This window comes from Sesamum indicum, linkage group LG3 (assembly GCF_000512975.1).
Source record: "Sesamum indicum cultivar Zhongzhi No. 13 linkage group LG3, S_indicum_v1.0, whole genome shotgun sequence".
Taxonomy (NCBI): Eukaryota; Viridiplantae; Streptophyta; class Magnoliopsida; order Lamiales; family Pedaliaceae; genus Sesamum; species Sesamum indicum.
In genome coordinates, this window is record NC_026147.1 from 2,865,586 (window position 1) to 2,879,651 (window position 14,066).

General features: G+C 34.8%; 1 protein-coding gene and 1 non-coding gene across 2 annotated transcripts; one reads left to right on the forward strand and one right to left on the reverse strand.

Moving 5' to 3' along the window:
* TRNAL-AAG lies at positions 3,816–3,896 on the forward strand. The gene has a single exon. It is a non-coding gene; the product is annotated as a tRNA-Leu (tRNA).
* LOC105157146 (ent-kaurenoic acid oxidase 2-like) lies at positions 7,936–12,308 on the reverse strand. The gene is made up of 9 exons (XM_020692847.1): positions 12,042–12,308; positions 11,390–11,714; positions 11,053–11,202; positions 9,729–9,983; positions 9,560–9,643; positions 9,349–9,427; positions 8,581–8,687; positions 8,387–8,505; positions 7,936–8,191 (listed from the first exon to the last, which is right to left on the reverse strand). The coding sequence occupies exons 1-9, from the start codon at positions 12,281–12,283 to the stop codon at positions 8,101–8,103; spliced, it is 1,452 nt and encodes a 483-aa protein (XP_020548506.1). The 5' UTR covers positions 12,284–12,308; the 3' UTR covers positions 7,936–8,100.

The window sequence follows — 14,066 nt, forward strand, 5'->3', positions numbered from 1 at the left end:
CAAAGTAATTTCTGCGACTGTGGCTTCTTGAATTTGAATTTCTTTTTGTGATTGTGCGCATCTTCTAATTATTTGTTCTTTTGTGTTCTGGTTAGTTCATGTGATTGTGGTTTTTGTGTGCAACTTAACTTAATTTTTTGAATTGGTTTGCGTATTTTATTTTTTGTGGCCGGACTAATGTCTGTATTGTGAGTTTTCTAGTTATTTGATATTGCGTGTTGTAATTACTTTATGTGATTTGTGGGTTTTTTGTGCAACTTGACTTAATTATTTGAATTGGTTACTTCTTTTCTCTTTTTGTGTGATTAATTTCATTTTCTAATTATTTGATCTTGTATTTAATGTATGAGATTGTGGGTGTATTGTGCAACTTGACTTGATTATTTGATTATGTTTCTTGGATATTTTTGTGTTCCCATTAATGTTTGTGATTGTGTGCCTCTTCTAATTATTTGATTTGATCTTTCCTGTTCAAGTTCATGTGATTTTGGATTTCATCTGCAACTTGACTTAATTATTTGAATTGGTTTCAGGATTTGTACTTTTGTGTTCTGATTAAGCTCTTAACAATTTGATCTTCTGTGTCTAGTTACTTTATGTGATTGTGGGTGTCTTGTGCAATTTGGTTTGTTATTTGAATTGTTTTAATGGATTTGATATCTGTGTTCTAATTAATTGTTGTGTTCGTGGATTTTCTAATTATTTGATCTTTTTTGTGTTCCATTTAGTTTATGTGATTGTGGGTTTCACTTTATTATTTGAATCGCTTTTTTGGATTTGTCTTTTCAATTGTATTTCTTGTATGTATTTGAATTTTGTTTGTGATTCTTGAATTTTTCCCTTTTGGTTGTAATTCTTGAATTTTCCTCTTCTAATTAGTTGATCTTGTTGTGATCTGGTGATGCACAACTTGATTTAAATATTGGCGTGATATTGTTCAGTTGTGATTCTTTAACTTCTGTGTTCTAGTTATTTTATGTGATTGTTGGTGTCTTGTGCAACTTGGTTAGTTTTGATTTCTTGTGTTAATTAATTGTTGTGATCATGAATTTTCTAATTATTTGATCTTTTTGTGTACCATTTAGTTTATGTGATTGTGGCTTCTTGAATTCGAATATGATTGATTTTTGTTCTCTGTTACTTATGTTTGATATTTGTGCAATTTGAGTGGGTTTCTTGGATTTGATAAGTTGTTCAAAGTAATTTCTACGACTGTGGCTTCTTGAACCTTTGAGTGGGTTTCTTGTGATTGTGCACTTTGAGTGGGTTTCTTGTGATTGTGCCATATATCCCTTATTTATATATCTATGCTACATGACTGTGGTTTGTTACTTACTCAGAGCCACTTTAATTAGAGTTTCTTCACATGATTCTAGGAAGACCGTGGTTGATGCTTTATTGAGAGGATTATGAGAACCTTTGATAAAATCTCATGGATTCTCAATAGTACTTTGTTTTATTGCTTTCTTGACTCACAATCTGATAATGCAACTCTTTCTTTTGCACAGCTTTACAAGACAACTTAAGTGGAGTCTCTTCCCCTTGGATTTTTGGAGTCATCTCCAATGTGGCAGAAATCTGATTAGGGAACAACATTCTGCTGCAAGTTTCGGAACATGCAAGTTGGTGATGGTATCCTGTTTCCGCATAATCCAAGCTGTCGTTTCTGCTTTAGGGTATCTTGTTGAAGTTACGATGGGGTATGCTTTGATGCCTTGTTTCTGCTACAAGCTTGGTTTGGTTAATTTTGTGTGAAGTTAGTGTCCTACAAGGTTTGCATAAATGAGAAGCCCTAGTGTCTTCAGCTGACAATATGACCCTTGTTGGATCACCGAGATAAAATGGTAAGTTGAGCCAAAAAAGTTGTTAAAATGAAACCTTGAAAAAAATTATCTCTATTTATTTAACCATATAATCCTAAAAACTCATTTTTCTAACTTCATTGGCACCATTGTTATTTGTGCTTGAATAATAGATAATGAGAATGCTGTGGATGCTTATACCTGTTACTCTTGAGCTTGGCGGAAGAGATGCCTTTCTTGTGTTTTGAAGATGTTGACGTGCAGCTCATACGAAGCAAATGTGGCATTTTTTGTTCTGGCAGAAAGAATAAAGGCATGTTCTCAAACTTCAAACTTGTTTCAGTACTTTTCTCTATTTGTAACATGATATTTTTCTCCCCTAGTGCATTATTTCTGTAAATTAACTTCTACATGTCGCACTTATTTGTATGTTCCTATATAGCTATTTTAAGTTTGATTGTATCGAATATCCATATGTCTTTGTACAAGGATCGGAGTTTTTCTGCAGGTGTGTCGGGATGTTTCACACATGCGATTGTGCCAACCTCAAAGAATGTTGGGAGTGGTCTTCTCAAGGAAAAATATTTTGATTAAGGTATTTTATTGTTCTTTCAGAACAAATTATTCTAGTTATTTGATTTTTCATGTTGTAATTAATTTCTGTGCTTGTGGGTTTCTTTTAAATTGGTTTCTTGGATTTCTATTTTTATGTTCTGATTAATTTCTGTGATTGAGCATTTTGTAATATTTGATCCTTTGTTTTCTAATTAATTTATGTGGTAGTGGTTCTCTTGTGCAACTTGACTTAATTATTTGATTAGTTTCTTGGATTTGATATTTTGGTGTTCTGATTAATTTATGTGATTGTGCATTTTCTAATTATTTGATATTTCCTGTTCTAGTTAGTTTATTTGATTTTTCATTTCATTGCACTTTGACTTAATTATTTGAATTTTGGATTAATCTTTTTGTGATTGTGTAGTTCCTAATTATTTGATCTTTTGTGTTCTAATTGGTTTATGTGATTGTGGGTGTTTTGTGTAATTTGGTTAATTATTTGAATTGGTTTTGGCTTTCTTTGATTTCTTGTGCTTTGATTAATTGTTGTGATCATATGGATTGTATAGTTCTTAATTATTTGATCTTTTGTGTTCTAATTGGTTTATGTTATTGTGGGTATCTTGTGCAATTTAGTTTATTAGTTGAATTGGTTTAGTGGATTTTCTTGTACTTTGGTTAATCGTTGTGATCATGGATTTTCTAATTACTTGATTTCTTGTGTTCCATTTAGTTAATATAAGTTGTTGGTTTCACTTCATTGTGGGCGTCTTATGCAATTTGGTTAATTATTTGAATTAGATTAGTGGATTTGATTTCTTGTGCTTTGATTAATTTTGTGTTCACTTGATTTCTTGTGTTCCATTTAGTTTACTTTTAAATTGTTGGTTTCTCTTGATTCAAATAAATTACTACACCCCCTCGTCTCCCCTAAGGTCCTCGAGGAGGATCCTCGAGCGCCCTACGAGGAGGGAAGGTCGAGCAACCTCCTCATCTTGGAGGAGTGTTAGGAGACATCCTCATCCAAAAACCCTTACATATAGAAGTGTCATCTCACTGAGAAGGACTCTTCCTCTAAAAGACATGTATGTCATCGAGCAGAAGAGCCCTAAGGAGAAATTGGAGGTCGAGCACCTCGAGGCGGAGAGCCCTAAAGGGACCCCCTCCGCCGCTTGGATGATTGTTGTCCCAAGGAAGAGATGTCGTCCTCATCTCCTCTCATGGAGGAGTTCACACTCGGATGTTCCGCCCGCTCTGCACCGCCGAAGTCTATAATTGCTTTAGTGCGTCAGGATAGCGGGTGGCTGAGCATCCTCGAGGTCGCCCCCTTAAGCAACTACGCACCACCGGTCTGCAGCCGCCGAAGTCTCAAAATCACCCTATAATTGCTTTAGGCTCTGTTTTTCCCAATTTGGTTCAGTATATAATGCATAAAAATCAACATTAGATTGAAACGTGGAGATGGCCGAGTTGGTCTAAGGCGCCAGATTAAGGTTCTGGTCCGAAAGGGCGTGGGTTCAAATCCCACTCTCCACACATATTCACAACACTGAAAACTCACTTTAATTAATTTCTTCACAAATTTCCTCTGCAGGCGTTTCGGAAGCCAGTTGGCTTTCTTCCCCCTCTTGTTCAAGTAATGGGAATGTGTAGACTCTTTGATGTATAATCCAACCACTGCAGGTTGTATCCATTACTGATCTCTTATGGAGGTGGCTAAGTTGTTTTTGGAGTTTATAAAAATGTTTGATTTTTTTTTTGATTTTTTTTAAAGTATTTGAATAAAATAAGATGTTAAAATTTATAAAAATGCTTGACGTAATAAGGTTTTTTTTTTTTTTTGTAAAATGACAAAAAAAGAACACGATACCATTAGAATTAAATAACTGCTATTTCTTGACATATTTTGTGTTTAAAATATTTTCATAAACAATACATATTAGTTTGACTTCAAATAAAAATTTCGTAGATATGTGTTTTTTTTTTATTTTGCAAAAGTAAATAATTGACGGATTATTACTTAAATTTTTGTATCAAAATAATATTTATTTATATTCATGCTAGTCGAATATCAACATAAATTGATATATTTTCCGTAATGTTAATTGCAATGACTTCTTTTAGTCATATGATGATTCACAAGATGTTTCGAACTTAGCCAAACCCGAGAATTAACCCACGCCAAGCTTAGGTGTCCACGACGGACCGGCCCAAATTGAAACGGATGTTGATGATTACTCCGGGCCTAAGTACGGAATTTATTCCTTCTGGGCCTACTCGTAGCCCAATCCAGCCCCTCTTTAAATTTCTATTTTGCCCTTGTCGTGTTTATATAAACTTCCCATATTTGTGTAAACAGATCATAGACCAAGAGTGTCAGTGTAATTAACCCATATTAATATTTGGACAAGTCAATCTCATCTAAAAGTTTAAACGGTTAGAAAATATAATCGTTTAATATTAATATTTAAACCCTCTCGTGCAAACTTTGCAAGTTGCAACCTTTCAAATAGTGGGGCAATGAAATTCAAATGTGAAATATTTTATTTGGTTTTCCTTTGATACCATACCACGTACCATCAACTCATTAAAAAGTTCAAACTGGTAGAAAATAAAATTGATTACAACATCTTAACAGATACAATAATTAATGTAAATTTTCAAAATACAAGATATTTTGAATTTTGATTATCATTTACTGCAGATTAATGTTGCAGTTTTCATTATACTTTTACATATACGGGTCACATAAATAGTGTGAATTTCCTAAGGCCATGTTTACTAGGGGGTATGGAATAAACGGGATAAATAGTTTATTTGGTTTGTAGGACAAATTGGGCGATAATTTTGGGAAATTACTCAAATGCCCCCAAGTAGGACGAAATATAACATCTTGTCAATTATTTTCAATATTGTAGCGATCCTTCAATCTTTGTTATGAATTTTATATGTTTTGTTTTTTTTTATTTGGATAATTTAAAAACCCAAATTAATAATGAATCACAAAAATGTCGTATAATCGGTGTTGGTTTCAACTCTTTATTCTGAAAAAATGGGATTTTATTTTTATGAAGGGTAGTTTATTAAGTTTTTTGTACTTATGAAGATGAAAGCAAATCATATTATGTGCAAAAAAAGTTGTGCGTTTTAATCTAAGAATTGGGAACAACTCAATTTTTTGCACCTGACACAAAAATATGTAATTTGCACAAGAATTGGGGGTAGTGTGGGAATTTGATACTTAAAAATGGAGGATATAAAGGGGTAAAAAAAAAAGAATCCCAAATGGGCAATTGAGGGACAAGTTAATCACCCAAAAAAGTTCGGGACTCGAGTCATGTAGCTAGTGAAGCTTAATTCCGGGCCATACACATTTATAACGGATTGGACAATTAGCTAATAAACACATTAAGAAGGATTGATTAGGATATTACACTTTATACCCCCTACTAAAAATGGCCTAAGGCTGTGTTTACTTGATGGGATATGATATATTTACTTGAGATTGATTTGGGACAATAAAGTGGATTGTCCCAAATGGGACAGACTATACATATGTTTACTAGGCATACACAATCCGCATTTATCCGCCAAAACGTGTTTACATCCTGGATTAAGTGGGATCATTTAACTGTAAAATTAATTTATTGTACCATTGAATTTGAAATTTCACCTTTGCCTACCCTCATAGAATTGTGTCACTACTCCCACCAGAGTGAGAGCCTCACAGTGATGAGCAAAGTAAACAGAAAATCAATAATGATACAAGATTACGATATACATTTGGGAAGAGAAGCTAGGCATCTAATTACATTTCTTGATCTCCCCTTAGTCAATTAACTTTCTGTTTTTTGTATGACGACTGACATATTGTATCTCCTTTTCATTCTGAAGCTAGATAAAGAAATGGAGATGATGTGTTGGTACTGAATGAATTAATGGCAATGAGGATCGAGAGAGCACAAGATGAGAACTGGATCATATATATGTATATGATGATGCAAGAAAATGGAATAGAAGAAGAAAAATTCTCCTATCTCTCTCTCTTTTGTCCCTGCATTCAAAGAGAAATAGCAGACAGGTAAACTTCTGATTTTCCTGAACCATTAACTCTCTCTCCCACCACCCATTTCAACTTTTTGTATCCGAACCTTTCAATCAATCGTGTTAAAGCCCTTTTCTTGTCATCGATCGAACAATAGAAGTTGTCCAACCAAAGCAATCCACCAGCCCTCAGTATACGGTCGATATCAAACATTAAGAACTCCATTTTCTCAGATTGTCGGTTTTATTCCCCTCTCAATCATCTCTTCAAGCAACAATCTAGCCTTCACAAAGCACCAATCATCACTCCAAACATATTTGGACGACACCCTGATTTCTGAACATACTTAAGCGCATTGAAAATCGAGGAACACACTTTGTGGGGCTTCCGGGTTCTCCTCAAAATCTCGATCAGGCCTTCTATCAAACACCTGACCTTCACATACAACTTCGCCTTGGTTAAAAGATGAACGATGGCTGAATGGAGTTTTAAAGTTTTCACAGGGTTCACATTTCTCGAAGTTGAGTTGAAAATCCTCAATGCCTGTTGTGCGGTTGGGGAGTTGAGTATTGCAGCAGCCATATTTGAAAGATGTGGAGATGAAGGTGCTGAAGGAAATGATGGGTGATGTGGTTGAGGATTTTCTGCTAAAAAATAAAATCGGGATTTTTACCACGACGCAATTGCACACCAGGTGAAATGTAATTTCCGAAAAAGGGTACTCCTTTCAAGAAGAATGGGTCTTACTCAATGAATAGTAACTTGCATAAAAAATTAATATTTTGGTATTTATAATGGTGTTGTAAATTATATAGTGTGGTGGGTTGTATATGTTTAGTGTATGCCTCCTATACAATAAATTACATTTTTGCCCTTATAAATTAATAATTTTTACCAATGTATATCAATGGGGTTGCAGAAGAACATAAGAAAGCTAATGACTTCTTCCGGTTGCAAAAGGGTTTCACTCTTGGAGGAGAAAACTTCATCATTGCTCCGGCAATTCCCAGATTTCTTGCTTCCCATTAACTACAAGCTGCTTCGACTCTTCCTCCTTCCAAGAAGAGAACAACTCAGTGATTTGGCACAAGATTGGGGGTGATAGGATTTGAGAATATTATTTGAAGCAACCAAAGGGGTAAATTAGGGAAACAAGAATGAAGGAGTCTTCCAAGCTGAACGAGATAATTAAATCCCACCCTTGGAGGCCGAATTTTAACCCAACAAATATTGCAGCATAGTGCCGGGCCTTGGTAAAAGTACCGGGCCATGCAAAAATTCTGTAAACAAACTGGTAGCATAAATAAGACCAGATATCCATGCTAATACTACCTAGTAAACACGGCCTAAGTGTTTGTTCCCCATTACAGAAAGAACCTCATACCTCTAAACTATAAGAAATAAAATAAGTTAATAGTTATAAAAGAATAAATTCTATAAAAAACAGAAGAAGATAATTTAATAGTTCTAATACCTCTAAACTACTTAGAGAATAAAATATACATCTTTCATACAATAAACATGTAAAATATAAGAATTTGATATATGGTGGACTTTCAAATTTTTCGAAAGCGCAATTCACATGGATTTATTTCAACAAAAAGAATCTGCAAAGTACAGTAAAATCCATCATAAAGAAAGTGAAGTAAAATGGTAGTGAATCAAATGCTTCAACTCAAAGCAGAAGAAGAAAGTTCAAATTCTGCAGATATCAATCTCAACTTCATCTGCTGGTTTTGGATGGGGAAGATATGACATTGTCGCATTAGGATTCACCAGTTCCCACCTGGAATCGGATTGAAAACTTACGTTAAATTTACATCACTTCTTTCTCACTGATAAACTTTTTTTTTTTTTTTTTTTGTCTGTGTGTTTTTGAGGCACATATTCTCACCATCATTAGTACACAATCTTAAATGGCTAAAACAAAGTTGTCTTAAAGAAAACGGTCGAAACCTGAATGTAATAGTTCTAACATTACCTGTATCCTACAACCAAGTGATGAAGTAAAACTGCAACTTGTAATCGAGCAAGCATGTTTCCAGCACAGATTCTTGATCCTCCCCCAAACACCAAATATGATCCTGGCTTTGGTGGTTCCTGAGGAAGCAAACTGAATTTCAGTAAACAGGTATAAGAGTCTTGGATCTTTCAGCGCTGTAATTTTCTGCTTACGTTCCATCTATCAGGGTTGAAGCACATGGGATCCTCAAAATTTTCTGGATTGGTGTGAAGGTATCGCAGCCAGCAAACCACCTTCCAACCTTTTGGAATTATGTATCCTGTTTGAAAGATTAGCAGCATAGATTATGCTTCTTGAAATCACATGTATGCTAAGAATAAGTCCGACGCCATGTCAAATGATCTTCTGTTAGTATTAATATGGTAGAAGATGGCTAGATGTTAAACTGAACGGTAATGTGAATCTGGTCTTATATACAGTTAGAACATCGTGATGCAGTTCTTGAAACAAGGTAAACATATTCAAGTGACAAGTTTATTTGAGAAAAAGATACATATATTCATCAAGGCATAAACGGAACTTATGAGGATCTAATACCTAACTAGATTCTCATCGTCTATGATGCCCTTACGGAGACAAACACACGAATCCTAAAAGAAAGTAGAATATGATACAAAAAAAATTAGTTTGACCTGAAGTTTTTGGAAAATATCAAATGTGCCTCCATTGTATCCAATCTGTACCAGATAATCCTATACTTGTATCAGATACCGTATTCATATTTTCTTCCTTTCCCTTACTTTTCTTGTTTTTGGACATCCCACAAGTACCAGGATAACAGGCAGGACAATTTTAGGAGTATCCCTGTTCTAAAACTCACATAATCACATTCTATCATGGTCTGTAACTAGTTTCATGAGCCTTTATATGGTTTTCTACCACTTCTCCTATTGTTTCCATGACAATGAAGATGTTTCTACCTTTGTACTCCACATCTGTTTTAGCTGTCCGGAAAATAAACGCTGCGATGTTTGCCAATCTAATTATTTCTTCCACCACCTAAAACAGACAATTAGCTGGAATGAAGAGACATTCATGAGTAACAAAGGTCTGGAGAAAGTAAGATTTTAGGCAAATAAACTTATTGTTCTTGTAGAGCAGATATTGCAACGTGGTTCTTAACGTACATACCTTACCCGTATACTTGCACGATGAAATTTCATCGTATGCTATGAACTCACCGTTCAGTTTCTTGGTTATCGGCGTGTGCTCTTCCTGCAATTTAATTATGTCGGCCAGTTAACACGTAGCGAACAGACCATAGCACATCATACTCACATAGAGTCGTTGCAAGTTTTACCCGAAGCTTTTCGACAACATCTGGATGCATTGCAAGATAATAGAAAGCCCACATGATAGCCACAGAGGTAGATGTGTATCCTGCCACAACAAGGCTGACAATATTATCAAGCACCTCAGTTTCTGTTAATTGCTTACCATCATCATCCTTCACTTGCATCAGCCCTTCCATCAGATCTTTTTTGCCTTTTGAAGTATCACACTTCTTCCGCTTTTCCATCTCGTCTCTAAATATTGCCATTGCTTTCTTGCGACACTGTCGGTTGCATTACACTTTTTTCATCAGTTATTGTTGACTTAACCTCATGATAATTGATACCTAGGAATTTCTCAATCTTTTTGAATTAAAAGAGAGATGATTTTCTTCATAATTTCATGATTTTAAGCAATATCAACTGATATTTTTTATAGTGGTTGTAACATAATGAGGTAATGAAATAGAAATCAACTATTTATAAACTGCACATAACCAGTAGTTTCTTCATCAAGATGAGTAGTGGGTCGGATTAGGCAACTAGACCCAAGTAGTGATTGAACCAATAAAAAGGTGGGGTGGATTGGCCGAGGCTTGCTTGGGACTGGGCCGATCCTGGGCTAATCCAAGCAAGAATGGCCCAGTACCATCTAGTCTTATGTTGGACCTAGGCCAGGTCTACTGAGCTATTTTTTTCTCATAATAATGCATGGTATATAATTTTCATTTTATTCTTCTAAGTTGACTATTTCAGTAGTTTTTTTATACTTTTGAAACTCTAAAATTATTTCTATTTAGTGATCTAATTTTAAATTTTTAGTACTTTAATTCATTAATACTCCTGAGTTTATTTTAAGTCATTTTTTAATTTATTATTATCTAAGTTTATTATTATAAGCTTGTTAGTCATATTATTATTTAAGTTCATTATATAGTCTTAACTATTATTTTTTCTAGTCATAAATTTTTGTGTGATTTAATTTATTATTTATTTATTTCATAATACAACCTAAGTTCTAAGTAATTGTTCAAAATAAAACCTCAATTTCATAAAACTAAAAATAAAACGGCACATCCAGGTTTCAAACTTTTGGTGGGCTGGGCCCAAATTTAAAAATAAACCCAATTAGGACCCATTTAAAAGCCCAGATAAGACCACCCATAAAGTAGTCGGTCGATAGTGGGCCGGGCTTTTTCGGACTAGTCCGTGTTGGGCCCAACCCGTGATGCACCTTGTCCTTCAACTTTCCACAAGAACTTAAGTATCAAGGAGTGCAGCATTTTGACATGATCAAGGGCTAGTTAAGAACATTACATGCACATATTAATTACTTAGCTGTGACATTCATACCTGCAGGGCATGGTGAAAAGCAGTTCCAGGGAAATTGATAGGATAAGCTCTAATTCCAGCAGTCAGACCTTTAAATAACTCATCAAGGGTATCCAAAACAAGGCCTGGCTCAAAGCTTGCGAAATACTTGCCAATGTTTGCAAATGTGACCTGCAGGAGTAAAAATATAATGACCTTATGATTAAGGGTAGCATGAGACTGATTCTTGAGGTTTGATTATTTATTAAGTGTATCAGCAGCATACTCAGGAGACTTTTTCTTTTCCAGGAAGGTCAATTTCATGCTAAAATGAGTAATTTAATATAGTTTGGTTCGTCAAATGAACTGATTACGCTACCTTCTTGGCCTCCTTATAGACTCTGATTCTACCCTTTTGTGCCCATGACTCGAGGGCAATGGTTATTCTGGGTTGCACCATAAGGGCAATCTTACGAAGAGCATCAGGTTGATTGATGGCCCTCACAACAAAGCTTCTCACCCTGGTATGTGAAGACCCTTGTACTGCTACGAGCGACGTAGTTCCCACAAGTTCCACAGAAGGCCACTCCAAGAAAAAGCTTGATTCTGTTTGCAATACAAACTTGTTGGCAGATGGAGTGCAAGCTATGATGGCTGGTGAACCAAATAGGTGTGTTCTATAGAGTCCTACTCCATCACCATACCTGATTATTAACAACAAAAAAGTAAGGTGTTCATCTCCTTCTATAAACACAACTTCATTTGGACTGTCTCCAAGTGCAAATGATGTTCAAACCTCTTATTACATTCCCAGTTCTTATCAATCATTGTCCGAACACTGCCATCAGGAACACCGTTCATCCTCATTTTAACAACGAATGAAGTTGAATAGAAAAGGCCATCAAGTAATACCCGTGCCCAACTTACCCCTCCTCATATTAATCTTACCAGTATAGTGATACAAACTTGTGGGATAAACAAATATTCAAGTAAAAGAACAGTCTAGCAATAATGGATCAAAGAAACCGTACTTGCGACGTTTAGAATTGATATAGTCATCAGGGCGGCCAAGAATCTTGAAGTACCAAAGAAACGTCAACATTTCTCCAAGAAATGGTATTCCCATGTATCCTGGAGGAAGCTTTGCGCCACCACCAGTACGCCGGAGACTCCGCAGGGCATATAAAATGTCATTCCACCACCACAAGAGCCACCCCACTACTGCAAGAATTCCCACCAACAATGCCACCCAAAAACCTGTCGCCATTTCCATTTTTTCACCAGCTAGTTAGGCCTTAGTCCCTTAGCACAAAACTGGAAAACTAATTCAACATAAAAAAGCAAAAAAACAAAAAAAGATACCTTGAGGACGATTCCCTCAAGTTGACGCAGCATAGCGACAGAACTTGCTCTAAAAGGAAGCAGCAATATATAGTATGTTTATTTTGTCGAACAGATAGAGATGCAACCCGCATATGCTACAAGCCTATGATGTAGGCCTAATGCAGATTAGGATAAAATAATCAACTATCATTAGAGAATAAAATAAACAGGTTTAATGTACGTAAACAAGGTGATGAATGCAGTGTAATCTCTAGATTACGTATCTGTTGTTCTACGAGCTCCAAAAATCACAATTTTTATTAATCTTTATCTGGTAGGATGATATATAGAATTAGGATTAATTGCAAATTTATATTCAATGGTATTGGAAATGAGCAAAAAGAAAAAAAAAATTATGATTTTTTGTTTTAATAAATTACGCTCTGTGTTTTGAAAAAAAAAATCAAATTATCCTCCTATCAACTGTTTAGATACGGGTTTTTGCTTTATTTTTCAAAACACATGAGATATTTTGTTATATATTTTTTTTTTCGCAGAGAATTTTTTGCTCTTTTCTATATTACAGCGGATAAATTGCATTATACAGTATAAAATTATTTATTGAATTATACTGTCCCACTTCTAAAGTTATAAGGCTTTATCTAAAAATATGATGGATTATTAGTGGATCGTAATTTCTTATAAAATTTTTGAGAGTTTATAAACTTTAAAAAATTGTATTTCTATGAAAAAGCGAATAAAATTATAAAATAATTTCTTTTTAATTTTTTGAGCTCTTCAAAAAAAAAAAATAACTTCATCAAACATCTTATAAAATTTTCAATTTAATATATAATAAATTGAAACACGCTCATAATCTTGTTAGTATTTTACGTTTACTTTTTACATAATTAAATTTTTTTGGGATAATAATATTTATACTCCCTCACCTAAGGTCTGCTTACACAAACCTTATATAATTACATAAACTATCCTTGATTGCAAAAAAATAGAGTAGTCTGTGTAATGATACTAGAATTTTTGGGGGTGTGCGGTAAGGAGTGTTTGTGTAAGTAGTATCGACATTTTGGTGGATGTATATGTAATTATCTAAAAAATAGAAGTACTTTGTGTAAATCGATTATAGATTAAGGGGTATAAATATAATTATCTCTATTTTTTTCTCTAAAAAAATTATTTATTTGTAGGTATCAAGCAAAGACCTCCGCACTTCCTTTAGAGACCTAAGATCTTCATCTATTCATATTATGGTTAAGGGCTTCCAAGAGACTTTCTGCAGAGAGTATTCAAGGTCTCCGGTAGACCTTCATACTTTATGAAAAGGACATTCGCCTTTGTCTGATATAATGGTCCGTATTGTCTGTTTAGACCACCTTTTCCACTGATATAGGCCTGATATGTTCGACCCACAATGACTGTTAGATCATTCTAACATCTACAGCATATATGAAATCGTACAATTAGGATCCTTATATATATGGGCCCTCCATATTGCAGGTATAAGCTCATGCTCGCCACCCTTTCTATTTCTCTTCTTCGTTGTTTACTTTGCAAGATTGGATCCCAGTATAATAGCTTGAGCCCGATATTATTCATTATACAAGCCCCATAACTCATCCCACCAACCTTGATGGGTTGAGTTATCATGATAATAGCTCGTCCATTGGGCAAGGACTTGAAATGTCTTTTTTGTCCCCAATTCTTCACTTGCA